The 15,066-nt window shown below is 56.3% G+C and overlaps 1 protein-coding gene across 1 annotated transcript; it reads right to left on the bottom strand.

The window, feature by feature from the left end:
* Positions 1-210: 210 nt before the first annotated feature.
* Positions 211-14,820, bottom strand: SIGLEC15 (sialic acid binding Ig like lectin 15). Its single transcript, XM_075993765.1, has 6 exons — positions 14,769-14,820; positions 5,549-5,608; positions 4,742-5,125; positions 3,537-3,914; positions 2,701-2,731; positions 211-942 (listed from the first exon to the last, which is right to left on the bottom strand). The coding sequence occupies exons 1-6, from the start codon at positions 14,818-14,820 to the stop codon at positions 861-863; spliced, it is 987 nt and encodes a 328-aa protein (XP_075849880.1). The 3' UTR covers positions 211-860.
* Between the last annotated feature and the right edge of the window lie 246 nt (positions 14,821-15,066).

Below are 15,066 nucleotides of genomic sequence, written 5' to 3' on the forward strand. Positions count from 1 at the left end.
CTCAGTCCCTAAGGCACTGGTTTCTGGATGCTTTGAGAGGTGGGTGTTTGGTTTCTTTTTCCGAGTGGCCCTGGCTCGAGGCAGTGCAGAGGGTGTGGGGCAGTCACAGTGGAAATCCCAGGAAACAGGAGCTCCAGGCCTCTCCCTGCCACTGAGTTTCCAGGATTTGATGTTCCTCTGACCGCAGGTTTGCTCAGCCCCAGCCCGGGCTTGCTCTCTGGAACCCTCCGTTCTCCAGGAGGCTGCTGTGAGGGACACTTAATCAAGCACTTGCTGCACATCCAAAGGTGGCTCTGCAAGGAGCGGCCTGTGCTGCCCCTCACATCTGCAGACAGCCTTGTACTTTCCAAAGCTCCTTCACATCCAGTATTTCCTCAGATCTTGACAGTGCCACCAGCCAGGAGGGAAGAGTATTAATGTCCTTGTTCAACAGTGGATGAGACACGAGAGGTGAAGAAAGTGTTCCCGTGCACACAGCAAGTCGGTGACAGAGCAGGACAAAGACTGGGCCTCCAGACCCTATGACCAGCTTCCTGTCTGCTTTACTATGGTGTTCTAGGTAAGAAAGGGTGAGGGAAGTTTCTGGAAGTTTAACATGAAGTTCATGCATGCACACACACAGACACGCAAACTCTTTCAAAATGCTGGCCCCACGGACGTCAGACCAGGGGGCTCCGAGACAGATGTCCATGTAGGAGACTAGAAGAGCCTCTGTGTTCAGGGTCCAGACCCCCTCGAGGAGTCACCCTGATGAGGGCTGCCCAAGTGCCTGGCAACCAGGAAGGGCTGGACCAGCCAGGCCTGGAATCGGCCTTTATTTCTCACGGTGCACAAATGGGTGTTGGTGGCTGCAGGGCTTGTCACGGTGAGCACATGGCTGCTGCTGGGTCCCGGGAGTTCATCCGGCTCAAATTTTCATAATTGGACTCCTGAGCCTGGGGCCTGCAGACAGGAGAAAGTTGACTGAACACCCAGTGCAGGCAAGAGGTCTGCCCAAATTGTACCCCAGTAATAGGCCAGGAAGGGGAGAGGCTGTGGGGGCAGTGACGCTAGAACCCACAGGGCTTGGAGACTGCGAATGTCAGAAGCAGGGCAGTGCAGGAACAGGGACGGGGCTACAGTTGGCGGCAGCAGCCCAGATTGCACAGCTCTGTCTTCCTCTGAGGCTTCGAAGCCGTCTCGATGTCCCTGACCTCCAGATGCACATTCCCAGGCCTGACCTCCTCATCCCCAGCTGCTGTCCTGCCTTCTCCCCTGGGACATCTTAATGGGAATCTCAGATCTCAGTGTCCTCCGGTGCTACACATGGTCCCCACCTCCCCTGCCCTTTTCATCTCAGTAAGCAGTGCCCAAGGCTCAAGCTCCAACCCTGGGCAGCCTGGCAGCGTCCCACACTGCGTGCTGTCCACCCGGCCCCGGGGGAAGCCCGGCCTCCCATCTCCCGCCTCCACTACTGTGCCTTCATCCAACAGCCTAGCCAGCCTCAGCCTCGACAACGGCCTCCTCCCAGGTCTCCGGTCCCTGCTTGTTTTGAACGGGCCACTGGTCTGCTTCAAACAATTCGGTGACTTCCCACCGTACTTGGTATTCCGCACCCCCACCACCACGCCTTCCTCCTCCCTGGTCTCACCTGAGCCTTTCTACTTGCCTTTCCTCCTACTTGGACCCCTGTCCCCGCTATCCCCTGCTCCAGCCTCTGTGTTCAGGTCCCCTCAAGGTCACATCCCCAGGGAGAGATTCGTGATCTAAAGAGCCACACCCAGTGGCCGGCCCCTCCCCATCTAAGAAGACCTTGTTTGTGTATTTATCCAAATTCTCTATGTTAGGATGTGAGGCCAGGGATTTTGCTGTGTCTTTAGCATCTAAACCAGTGCCTGGTGCACAGCAGATACTCAAATATTTGTTAAATGACTAAACAACAGTCGTGTTTCTGATTCAGGAGCCTTGGTATGACAATAAATTAGGGGAAAAAAGGGACATGGGACAGGTTGTGAGACTGAGGGAGATGGTCAAGCGGGCAGCTGGAGAGAGGGGCCGGCCAGGCAGTGGGGGCAGGTGGGCGCAGTTATGGGATCGCCTGGCTCCTCTAACGGGCTCTGGAAGGCTGCACCCCCAACCGTACCCCCACCCCAGCAAGGATCAGGCACAGACGGTCCAGGGTCTGTAAATCCGATTCTTTCCCCGGCAACATGGGTCTTCACTCCAGCAGGTGCCACAGAACAGGGAAGTGTGGACCCGAGCGAGGGTCAATGACTTCCTAGCGGGGGTCCCTGGCCCATCACCTAGGAACCTCAGAACCTCAGAACCTCTGGAGGTTTTGTTCTCGAGGCCTTCAGCAGAGTGCCTGGGTGGCTGGGTGACCCCAAGGTGGCTTTCGGGAGGGTCTGCCTGTCCAAGAATGCGGAGGGAGGACTGCAAGAGGAAACGAAGCCCAGGGGTGTGGCGATAAGATAGAAAAATCATCCTTCAGCAGCGCTGCCCCGGCTGGGCATGTGTCTGTGTGTGTGGGACGGATTTGGCGCACTGAGGGAGGGGCTGCTTTGGTGGCTGCAACGAGGGTCCAGACCCTGCCCAAGGCCAGGCCCCCAGCCCTCCCCGTGTGCCGGCTCTCTCTCCTGCCACCATTCTGAGAAGACTGCCTGCACCCTTTGGCTGAGGGGGACTAGCTGGGGTGCGGTCTAGGTAGGGGAGCTCACTTACCTTGGTGGGGTGTCCTGGGTGGCCGGGTGCTCTGTGGGAGGGGCAGAGAGAGAAGCGACATCACTCTTGCAGCCTGCAGCCTCTGTGGCCTCCACCCACCATCCCCACTGTAGAAAGGGCTCTCGGGGAAACCACTGTTTGTGCAACAAACAGCAAAATAGCAGGGTGTGAAGAAGCGACGCCTAAGCCTTGAGCAGAGTTAACAGGAAGCGTGGAGTGAGCAGTCCAACAGAAGAAACCGATTTTCTGAGGACCCTGAGGCACAAGATGCTCATGAGTTTGAAGAACCGGCAAGAAAGCCAGCGTGGCCACAGGAAGGAAGCAGCTAGGGCAACCATGGTAAATTCTGGATTCCTCACTGGAGTTTGAGGCTGGTGCTATGGCCCTGGGTGGTCTGAGAGGCTCTGGGAAGCCCCCTCCCTCTGTGGGGCGCAGAGCAAACGTCCCATGACAACAGTCACCTACACAACACATACTGGGGCCTCAGGACGTTTCCTGAATCATGAGGGATCGGTGTTGTATGGGAAAGTCTGTGGTCAGAGCCCTTCCAGAAGAATCATTTATGGGGTGGCCGTAAAGGAGAGGACTCTAGAGCTCGCTGTCAGGGTCTCTATCTCTGTTCCTTTATGGAAAAGGCAGGTCACTCTCTGAGCCTCAGCCTCCCTGTTGTAAAATGGGGCTTTTCGTGCTGGCTTCCACCTGCGGGGCTGGAGGAAAGTGAGACGATGCTGGAGCCAAAAAGATGTTCTGGTCGTGCCCTGTGGCCGGCCACGTGGCCTTACCTAAGAGGAGAGCCCCTCCCCGCCCCTCGCGCCCTCCCGGTCCGGCGCACCCACCTGCGCTGCTGCGGGCGGCGCGGGCGACCAGGACGCCGACCAGCAGCAGCGCCTTGAGGCCGAGCGCGCCGAGCAGGACAAGGACGACCGAGGCCCTGGCCGCGCCGCGGAAGCGGAACAAGTAGACGCTGGCCTCGGCGCGGCCCAGGCTGTTGGCGGCCGTACACGTGTAGCGGCCGTCATGGGTCAGCGCGGGCAGCTCGGCGGTCACCTGGTGGCCGAGACCCTGAGCCGGGCCCGGCACGGCGGCCGAGTCGTTGCCCAGGGCCGGGCCGGACCAGGCGAGGGCGGGCGGCGGCTCCCCTTCGGCGGTGCAGAGCGCGCGGAAGGCGTGCGCCGGGCCGGGCAGCACCGAGATATTGACGATCCGTGGCGCGGCTGTGGGGGAGAAGGCGGCGACAGTCACCGAGCCGCCGTTAAGGTGGGGCTAGGGTGGGGGAGGGCGAGAAAGCTGACTGCAGTGCACGAGCAGCGGACAAAGGCAACCCGGAACCCTTTGGACCGGAGAGCAGGAGGAGTGAGGGTAGGGAGGCTCGGAGGTGAGGGTGAGCCCTTGGGTGCCAGGCTGCCTGGGTCTCAGGTGTGGCCTTGGGCAAGCGATTCCATTGTACCTCTCTATGCCTCAGTTTCTCCATGTATAAAATGGGGATCATACCCGATGAGGTTGTTGAGAAGATTTGGCAAATTAATGCTTCTTGGGTGCTTGGACTAGGGCCTGGCCCCACAGCAAGTGCTCACTAAGTGTCCTTATTGTAGAGCAGGATTGGGGCTGGAGAGGAGAACCACTGCTCTAGGGATGGGGACCCCGGGTCAGGCATCGTTGCTGGGCACTTGGTGGGCTCCCTGTACTCCCCTCAGGGGGCTGCGAGTTTCTCCCAGGGCAGGGCGCTCACACCCATTGCAGTCCTTGTCATATTTAGCACTACTTACCGTCCCCTCGTCTTTCCCCTCCGTCCGCAAGCTGTTGGGACACTCTCTACGAGCGACATTACAATGCCTATTCCCGGGCCCACCCAGCCCTTCCCGGGACCGGGATTCTGCATTTTGACTAAGTTCTCAGGTGGCCCTAACCCACCCCTAGGTGTGAGACCCTGGCGGGAGAGGAGCAAGCGTGGGTCCTGTCGCCCGTCCTAGCGCAGCAGCGGGCACAGCACCTGGCACCCAGGAAGCGGTCAGGGAGGAAAGAGGCCCCGCGCCCGCCTCACCCATCACGTGCAGCCGGAGGCCATGGCGGCTCTCGTAGCGGTCGTGGACGTCGCCGGCGAACTCGACGCGGCAGAAGTAGCGGCCGTCGTCGGCCAGGGCGACGCGCTCGACGCGCAGCGACAGGTCGTTGCGGCGCGGGTTGCCCAGCAGCCGGAAGCGGCCGTGCAGGCTCAGCGCGGTCTGGCAGAGCTCGCTGCCCCGCGCCGCCGCGCACCGGAACACCTGCGGGCCCGAGTACGGCTCGCCCGCGCGCCAGATGGCCGTCAGCGGCCCGTCGTAGTGGCGGTGCGGGTGCGTGAAGGTGCACGGCAGCACAGCCGCGTCGCCCGCCGTCGCGCTCACCTCGGCCGGCACCTGCATGGACCAGCGCTGCGCCGGCGCGCCTGCGGGCGGGGTGGGCCGCGTGAGGCCTGGGCGCGCGCTCCGAGACACCCCCACCTGGGCTGCCGGAACCCCACAACCCCAGCAGATTCTGGGGTTCTAGGAAACTGCCCCTGCCTGGGGCTCTGGGAGCCCCTTAAATTAGGAATCAGCTCTCCCCATCCACACCCCAGGGGGCTGGAATCCCACCTGGTGACTTGAAATTCAATCCCTGGCGCCTGCACTGGTGTCTGGACCCTCCTCCTTCTTCCCTGGAACTATTTGCCTCATTCTTGGGGTTCCCATCTCACCTACGTGCCCTGTAACCCCATACTGTTCCTCTTAGTTTTTCCCCATCAAAACATGCTCTGCTGCGGAAAAACCCTGGTATCTCGTGGTTAGAGTCCGCTGACCCCCAAGGCAGTGATCATAATAAAAGCACTTACTGTGTACCTCTGTGTTGAGCAAGTTCTCGGTAGTATCTCTTTTAGTTCTCACAAACGAACCTGGAGGTAAGCACAGTTATCCCCGGGTTACATGTTAATAAACTGAGGCACAGAGAAGTTGAGTAATTGTCTGAGGCCACACAGCTAGGATGAAGCCAAGCCAAGGCTCCGACTCAGGGTTGACTCACCCCGCAGCCTGCACCCCAGTGCACTACATCAAGGGACCTTGGTGACTCCAATACTCCTACTTACAGAGGGGAACTGAGGCCCTGGGAGAGGACAGTATGTTGTGAAGCTAATGGGTTGAGTTCGTGGGTTGGTGGATAAGATCTAGAGTCCAAGTTAACCCGAGTGGACTTCCCCTGAATGACTTCCCCAAAGGTTAGTGTCTGGGCGGGGAGCCGAGAGAACAGAGTGGTGAGCTGTTACGCTGCCTCCTTGCTCTGTGCAAGCGGCTCTGGACTCAGTTTCCCCACCTCCCACCTTGAAGTGTGGTTGACCTAAGGTCTAGAAGCTGAGCTCTGTCTCCAGCTGGCAGAGTGCTGGCTGGTGGGCCACAGAGCCCGTGCTGTTGCATCTGTGTGCTGCTTTGGGCGAGGGCAGAGCGGGCGGGTGGAAGAGTGTTCATGCCCAGCCTCAGAGGATCAGGCCAGGGTGGTGCCTCCCCGGGGGAGGCAGGGAGGGAGGTTGCTAAGCCTGCTCAGCCAGTGCCCCCAGAGTGCAGTTCACAAAATGATCCTTAAAGGGAATAGTATAGCAGCTCTTGTATTTCCAAAGGGCTTTGCAGTTTACACAGCACTTTCATATATACCATGTCATGTGACTCTAAAAACACCCAGGGGGAGAAAGGCAGGGCAGATATTGTCTTAGATGAGAAAATGAAGGCCCAGAGTCACACAGGTAGATGACGGGAGGAACCCAGATTTCCTGACTCCAAGCCCAGTGCTCTTTGATCTTGTGGTAATTTAGCCCAATTCCCTCCCTGGGCAGGAGTCCCTTCAGTTCACTGCTGGGTGATCGTCCTCCACGGAGCCCATCCATGAATGAATGGACAGGCCCTTCCTCCCGCACAGAACCAGCATGTCCAGCCACCTCCAGGACTATGATTGCGCCTTGGAGCATGTAATCCTCTCCCCACGTGGCCCTTCCAGCATCCCATCGTGGCCACCCTGGACCCATGAAGCCTTCTCTTTTCTGGTGGAAAAGTTCCAGTCCTTCACATGCCCCTCCCCAGCCTCACTGTCCTCTTCCTTCACGGTAGTGTCCTGAGCCAGGTGGCTCCAGGTGTATGCGACCTCCAGAGCCGTGTGAGTCCCACAGCACTGCCCTGGATCCTACATAGGCTCATGTCCAGCTTGCCATCACGTAAAGCTGAAAATTCTCTTTTCGTAAACCTGTTTTTAAACCTAAATCTCTTTTCTTCTGGACAAGTGGAATTATGCTTTCAAACCCAAGTGGATGATTTGGTATCTATCTCTAGAAAAAGCTTGTTTGCTCAGTTGTTAATCATTATAGTTTCAAATTTGAGGAACCCTGTCCGAAGATTTTGCTAGTTCAGTTAGCTCTTCTTGCTGCAGAAAGCATCTTCCCGATCTTGAAGCATAGCCCCTGCCTCAGTTTCTCTGCTACTTCCCAGCCTTTGTGACCTCAGCCTCCTCTGACCTCCTGCATGTTGCTGGCATCACAGAGCCAGCTGCTGACTCCCCAGGTGTTTTTCGCTATTGTGCATTCATCAATTTGGCAAACATTTGTTGGACACTTCCCCACTCTATGCCAGGCACTGAGATATGAACTGTGGTGACAAAGGTGGACAGGATACCGCATCAGCCTGCTGGAACTTTCAGCTCAGAAATGGAGTCAGACTTGTGGGCATGTAATTATATCACCAACTGCCAGGTGCTCTGATGATGGACATGAACAATATTCCCCCTGTGTGAACATGGGCCCTGGCCTATTTTCACTCACCACCTCCCTCCTATTCATCCTCAGGTCTCCGCTGAGCCCTCCCTAGGTAGAGGACTTCCCTGAGCTGCAAGCCTGGGTCTGGCCTCCCTCTTCTGTGCCCCAGGGCTAGCATAGGTACCTCCTCAGCATGGCTTATTAAACTGTGTCTTGCTCAGACACCCAGAAGCTCTGGGAGGGCCAGGGCTTGTCTGTGCAGTCCTGCTTGTGTTGCTGTTGTCCAGCACGGTGCCTACCACCTGGAGATTGATGTGCAATTGACTTGCTATGTGAGAACAGAAGGGAAGGTGACCAGGTTGAGCAGAGAGGTTGGTGGAGTGGGTGGGTGGCGAGAAGTGTGCCCTTATAAGGCAGGTGGTGATTAGAGAACCCACAGGAGGGGTTGCTCAAGCAGAGCCTTGAGCAAGGAAGGGGTTTTGCTAAGGCTTGAGGCAGCATTCCAGGCAAAGGGATCAGCAGAGCAGACCAATGAGGCATGACACCAGCATAAAGGTTGCAGGGCACGATGGGATAAGGAGGCCAGGGCACACGGTGCTTTGGGGAATAGTTGGAAGACATCCCTCATCTCATTTAAAATGTACATCAACTCCACGAGGTGCTGTCATTAGTTCCCTTTTAGAGAAGGGGGATCTGGGCCTTGCAGAGCCCGAGTGTCTTGGCCAAGTCATTTTACCAACCAGCAGCAGAGCCAAGGCTTAATCCTGGGGAGTTCTGCCTCCTTTGTTCATGATGTTGACCTTAACTAGTACACTCAATTGCTCAAGGATGACGGCCAAGTCTGAAAACAACCTGCCTGTGAGACGCTTCGCACTGGCCCCTCCCTCCCTGGGCCGGTTTTCCTCGAGGAGCAGAGAAGGAACACAGAGGCCCTTTTTCCAAGGATTACAGTCTTGGCTCTTGTTAGGAGGCGATGTGTGCTTCCTGCTTACCTGCTCCACGGGATTCAAAGAAGTGGGCACTTGGACTCCCTCCCATACAGAGACCTTTGCATCTCTAGCTGACTCAAGGTGAGGGTGGAAGCCATCAGCAAGGATTGCCCAGGGAACAAAGGCATTTGCTTTGGCAGGAATCCAAGCTCCCCAGCATCCTGTGACATTTGCCATTCCATCTGGCAGCTCATGCCCGCCGCTAACAGGGGAGGGATGATCCCTCAACTGGAACCGTGGCGCCTTATTCTTGTGGGGTCTCTAATCTCTCTGACTCATGGCTGTCAGCCTCCAGGGTTCAAGAGGAGGCCCACATTCTTCCTGTTGTCCAAAATACCTCCTCTCAACGGTGGGCCACAGGGTAAGGTGGAAATCATGCTATCTTTGGCACAGGTGGACCTAGATGACAATCCCATCTCTGGCCATTCTTTCATTGGAGTTTAAACAAGCACCTGATTTGTGACTGGAACCATCCTAGGCGCCTTTACTTACTGGGTGATGTTTGGGTAAGTTAAGATCCCAGGTCTCAGGCTCCTCTGCTACACAATAATACTGTCCTTATAGGATTGAATGAAAGCACATACGTATTATAAAGCACCTAGCACAGCACCTGTCATGGAGTGAATGCTCCATATGTGTTAGTTCCCTCCCCCACCAGCCCTGCAAAGGATGCTAAGCTATGGTGGAGACGTGCTCAGGGTGGCACAGCAGGGGGTAAGACATTGGTACCCTGATGTTACACCACTTGCAACTCAGTTGGGCACTTAGGCCAACTTGAGCACAATAGCCCAAGGCTTAACTCACTGGGAAGCTAATCATTCATTTATTCACTGGTAGGTATTTCTTGAGAGTTCATCATGGGCTACAGCCTGCACTGGGTGCTGGGGATACAGTTGCAGTGACAATTAGTAGCCTGCTTCAGTAGGTTAACAAGTCTGGTCACTCCTAAGCCACCATTTGTTTTTTAATTTATACAGAATTCTAACAAGTTTATTTAGTTAGTTTCCCAAGCCAGGGAAATGAAAATAAAAAAGCTGGAAAGTGGTGTCTGTAAGTTGCAATACAAGAAAGCAGCAAGAAATGGCAGTTGACATTCAGTCAGGAAGGAAGGGGTCAGTGAAAATAGTGGAAAGACAGCTCAGCACGGAAATTTAAAAGTACAGTGTCAAAGGGAGCATTTGGAGAAGTAGTGAACCCAGAGAGCCCTGAGCCAGCATAATAACATTGCTCCAGGCCCGGGTAACAGGTGTGCACAGAGATGACTCAGGTCACCACGGAAAGGCACATTGCCATGGGAGGTGTCCTGTTTTACTGGCATGCCCCTCAGATGGGGTGTCAGGGGTTTGTCTGAGGCTCTAGACTGGCTCTGACGCTGACTTTGGGACCTTTGGCAAGTCCCCAGTGCTCTCTGGCATCAGTAGGCTCATCTGCAGGATTATACCTCTAGATGTTTACTAAGGTGACATTTAAGTCTAAAGATCTATGTTTGACAATGATATTTGGATTGAAATGCCAAGGAAGCACACAAAACATTTTAGAAATCTGTCTAGCTAAAATAAGCTAAAAAACATTTAGGTATTTAAAAATTAGCCACTAACTATTCAGAAAACCCAGCCACTGGGAAAGATGCACCCACATCTTGAAGGTCCTTCCTAGGGATTTACTAAACTCTCCCTTCATGCTTCCTCTCGGGGATCTATCTAAAGGAGGAAGGGCTGGGCCCATAGCGTCAGGCGTCAGCTCCACACCATCACGATCGTGCTCCACCAGGGGGTAGCTGACTGACTCCGGACCTAATATCTCCAAGCCCCTGCCATGGTGCCCGAGTGGGAAGAGAACCCGAGAGAGGTAGAAACACAGCCGTGGACCCTGCATTAGCAGAACCTGCATCTGGATGGGATTAGAAATAGACCCCATGGTTCTGCCAAAGCCGACCAAAGATGGTCACCAGTTTCTTGGGGGGGGGAAGGCAAGCAGGAATTTTCCTGGGGACCTCATTTGTGGGGTGCTGCCGTGTTGTATGCGATCATGCTTTTGTTAACAGTAGAGAGAACTGCTTATCAGTTTCATGGAAGAGCCTGGGCCACTTGCTGTCTGTGGATCTTTCAATTTTTTCCTAATGCCTGGAATTAAAGAACCTCTCCAGGGTATCACAGACAGGACAGTGAGCCAGTGGTGGTCATGGTGGGACAGTGCCCAGAGGGGTTGCCCTCACAGAATGGTGCTTTAACAGGAACTAGGTCTGCTGGGGTGGCCTTTATGTGACAGTTTTCTGGAGACAGCAAGTGATGGATTTTGGTGGGGTGGGGGCAGGATGACGCCAGTGGGCAGTCACCATGGGCAGACCATGCCTCCTGGAGGGATAGCATCGTAGCACTCAGAGCTGTAGTCCTAGTGTGCACCCTCACTACCACCATGGCTGATATAACCAGTCGACAGGTGGCTCCAATCTGAGCAGCCTAACTATCTGCAAAGGGGCCACCCTACCTGGAGACACTCGTGCATGCTAATAGGGTTGTTCTCGGGAACTGGCTCCAGTGGTGGTCTCTCAGGCATTGTGGCACCTGCAGAACCAGGGGAAGGCGTTTGGGGGGCAATGTTCATGTTGGCCATGTTGGCACATGGACCTCAGGTGTGTGGTTGGAGCTGGGGCACATCACTGTTCATCCAGTCCCCTCCTGCCCTTCAGTGTGCTCCCAGAAGTTCCTTCTCTAGGCTTGTGTGTGGTCAGGATAGGTTGTCAGTGGAGAAAGGGTAAGAATGGGGTGGAGACCAGAGAGGAAAAGAGGGAGGGGCAGGAATTCCATCCTTTAGCATGAAGGGGGTTGCAGGCAAGGGGTAAGGTATAAGGGAGTCCGAGTGGAAGGCCTGTTGTTCATCGGCCCCGGGGTTACCCCACATCTTCTCTTACCCCTGCTTCTCCAGCCAGGACAGGAACGTAGCTGTGGATGGGCCCTGCTCACGTGTGCTAGTAGAGGTGCCGAGCCTCTTGCTATTCAGAGCTCCCATGTAGCCTGTGGCTGCCATGCTCCCCCTCCCCTCTCTCCTACCCATCCCCGGTGCATCTCCCTCAGTCCAAGCGAGCCTGCCCACACAGTCACTGGTACAGGGGCGCCCTGGCTCATTCGACCCTCCTGCTTCCTTCTGGCCCCATGACAGCAGCCCGTCGTCTCCTCCTTGACGTTTCCCGGAATCCCAAATAAGCTCCCACGTCCTCGAGTGACTGCTGCCGTTTGTCTTGCTGTTTGGGTTTGTTTCTCTGCAGTGGTTCAGAGCTGGCAAAGTAAATAGCTCTTAGCACCAAGCTCTGCCCAGGCTCCCTGCCCGATGCAGGCAGGCAGTGAGGAGCCGGACGTGCACATCCAGGCTGCGGGGCCCCAGCAAAGCCAGGGACAGAGGCCCCGAACACAGAGACAGGGAGCCTTGCCGTGCAGGGCTCTGCCAAAGGCCCGGCACAAGGAATCCTGAGGGCAACAGGATTGCCACACAGGCTTCTCCTAGGCTCGTGGACCAATGGAGGCCTTGTCTATGGTCACTCAGGTGGTCCGAGCTCCCAGGCCAGTGTCTGTCCCCCACCCCACGCTCCCTGGCATCTCCAGCTTTCTGAAAGCAGAGAGGGGAGGACAACGGGGGCTGTGTGGGGAGCCCCTGGGAGACCAGGGGTGGGTGCTGGGCGGGGTGGCCCTGGCACGAATGGGAAGTCATGGAGAGTGGAAGGGGCTTTCCTGGGACAAAGTCCTCCCCCTTCTTTCACCAAGGGCCTGCCCTGGTCAGGGATGGTACCGTGACCAGTGGGCCCAGTTGGCAATGGCACCTGCTCCCAGAGCCCTGCAAGCACGGACATGGCCATCGAACTGAGCCTGGTCCTCAGGGCCTCCTGCCAAGGCAATCCCTGGGGCCTGTACTCTCATGACTCTGGGGGTGCCTGGACCCTCGCCCTTGGGACTGTTCACTCATTGTGGTCCCACCTCACCTACACGCCCCGTGACCTCATACTCTTCCTCTTAGTTTTTCCCTGGAGAGGCCCATGGGCGAACAGCAATCTGAGGGTGGGGGCCCTGGGTCACCCCGGTGTTAGCAGGGTGGCAGCTGCTGGTATGTAAAGGAAAGGGGTCTCCGCAGCCATGTCGGCCCACATGAGTGGCTTGGCTGCAGCGGCGAGAGCATGGGCACAGTTTGGTTTTTGTTCTTGAACACGTGACTGCACAGCTCACGCTTCCTCTAAATCCTTTTATCTTTGGCTGATTCATAGCAGCTGACCCTTAGCAGGAGGGAAAAATAAACAATAAAACACCCACACTAACACCCGATTCCCTGAAGCCTTGCCTCTCTTGAAGATACGTGTCTCAGCAATGGTTCGCTACCACTTACAGCACAGCCACGGAGCCCGGGGGCTGTGCGGGGGGCCTTTCCCCCAGGGTCCCCCACCTCCGGGAGGATAATTGGGTGACTGATGCCCAATACAGTTGCAGGCATCCTGGACAAATGGCAAGGGTGGTCCTCACCAGCCCCTCTCCAGACCCCAGGCCTTTCGCCAACCCCAGCCTGGGACTCGGCATCCGCACCACCCATGCACGGCCATCATGAGACACAGGCTGCCATCGGGTGTTCTGGGCTGTCAGTCCACACTCCCTGTGTGGGGTCCTGTCTCTGCACCTGGATTACAAACCCCCACATCTTAGACTCCTTTTCCTTCCTCGCTACCGATCAACAGAGTGGAGCCCAGGCGGGTCTGGTCTAGACAGGGATTACAGACCCCTGCTACTACTAGCTTACTGCGTGCTGGACACTCAAGCCTCATGACCCTCCAAAAAAGGAGCTGTTTCTATTCTCTTTTCACAGATAAGGAAACTGAGGCACAGAGAGAGGCTCAGTGAATGGTGGGGGGTGGGACTGGGACTTGAATCTGGGTGTGTGTGGCTCTGGGGGGCTCACCCCACCCCACACAGCCGTTGTCCCACGCACAGAACCCCACAGTGGGCACAGATAGGTGAAAGTCGACCTAGCTTAGCCATCTTTCTGGGATGACTGGGTCCCCCGAGACAGAGGCCAGACCTGAGGTGGCAGACAGGAGACAGACAAGGACATGAGTATCACCATCGAGTGTTACAGCTCTGAGCCCTGCCTCTGTTTACCAGCCGTGCAGCTTAGGCAGGTTGCCTACCTTCCCTGGGGTGGGGAGGATATTTGAGTGACTGGTTAGCTGATTCATAGCAGCTGACCCTTAGCAGGAGGGAAAAAAACAATAAAACACCCACACTAACACCTGATTCCCTGAAGCCTTGCCTCTCTTGAAGACACGTGTCTCAGCAATGGTTCAGCCACCTGGGCTCCACTCTGTTGATCGGTAGCGAGGAAGGAAAAGGAGTCTAAGGTGTGGGGGTTTGTAATCCAGGTGCGGAGACAGGACCCCACACAGGGAGTGTTGACTGACAGCCCAGAACACCCGATGGCAGCCTGTGTCTCATGGTGGCCGTGCATGGGTGGTGTGGATGCCGAGTCCCAGGCTGGGGTTGGCGAAAGGCCTGGGGTCTGGAGAGGGGCTGGTGAGGACTGCCTTTGCCATTTGTCCAGGATGCCTGCAACTGTATTGGGCATCAGTCACCCAAGAAGTAGGTTGAAAATGCAGATTTTTGGGCCCTGCTGCCTGGTAATCTGATTCTGCAGGTCTGGGGTGGCACCAATGAGCCTGCATTGACAAATGCCCCCTCCCCTGGGATTCTGATGCAGGGATTCCTGTGCCCTTTGAGAAACACTGTTCCCAGGGACACCTAGTCACTGCGCTAAGTGACCGGTGACATTGTTACTTAAGCCTGCGACAGAAATCCCACTCTCACCTTGGGGTTCCTGCTGGGATGGCCTCTATCACTTATCCTATTCCCCCCATGAAATCACTCCCCCCAACACTGTCTCCAGACAACCATGTGCTGTCTCCCCTCGTCCTGAGGGCTGTCCCATCAAGACGTAAGGCTCTTGGAGGACAGCAACACTCAAAGTTTGCTCAGGGCCAGTACTGTCGTCCCCATACCTGGCTCACTGTCCCCCGGATGCTCACAGCAATGGGTGGGGCAAGCAGCCTTTACACAGATGGGGAAACCGAGGCCCAGAAAGGTTGGAGACCTGCTTCAAGTCACCAGAAAATCCAAGGCCGAGCCCAGATCTGACCTACCGGCTTCTGTCACCACAGCCTCCAAAGCACATCTCTGCCACCTGCATAGGCCTGGAGCCTCTGGCACACTCAGCTGCCCACCTTCAAGGAGAGACTGTACCTGAGGCTTTGTAAGCATCTACTCTGTCCTGAGCATGGCCCAGAGAGCGCAGTGGACACTCACCCATCGGAACAACACATGCCAAGCAGGCCAGGAGTCGGATGGACCTTTCCATGCTGTGAGCATCTGGAGACCCCAGGCCAGCTCCCACTCTCGGCCAGCTCACCAGCGGGAACCCTCCTGGGCGTGGGGGGAGGTGGCAGGGGGCGGGCAGGGGGCCCGGATCTGCAGGCCCCGCATGCTCTCGGGAGCTGGAAGAACTGGGACAGGCAGCTGGGTGGCTGAAGGAATGATGAGACGAGACCCGTGGAGTTTAGTCATGTGGAAAGCCAAGAGGGGAACTGGGATGATTTTCCAGGGC

Source organism: Microcebus murinus, chromosome 17 (assembly GCF_040939455.1).
Source record: "Microcebus murinus isolate Inina chromosome 17, M.murinus_Inina_mat1.0, whole genome shotgun sequence".
NCBI lineage: Eukaryota > Metazoa > Chordata > Mammalia > Primates > Cheirogaleidae > Microcebus > Microcebus murinus.

Coding starts and splice junctions, on each gene's coding strand:
- SIGLEC15 (XM_075993765.1), bottom strand. CDS start 14,820: ATGGAAAGGTCCATCCGACTCCTGGCCTGCTTGGCATGTGTTGTTCCG. Junction 5,126..5,548: donor GCTCAACACAGAGGTACACA/GTAAGTGCTTTT, acceptor CCCCGCCCGCAG/GCGCGCCGGCGCAGCGCTGG. Junction 3,915..4,741: donor CCTCCGGCTGCACGTGATGG/GTGAGGCGGGCG, acceptor TCTCCCCCACAG/CCGCGCCACGGATCGTCAAT.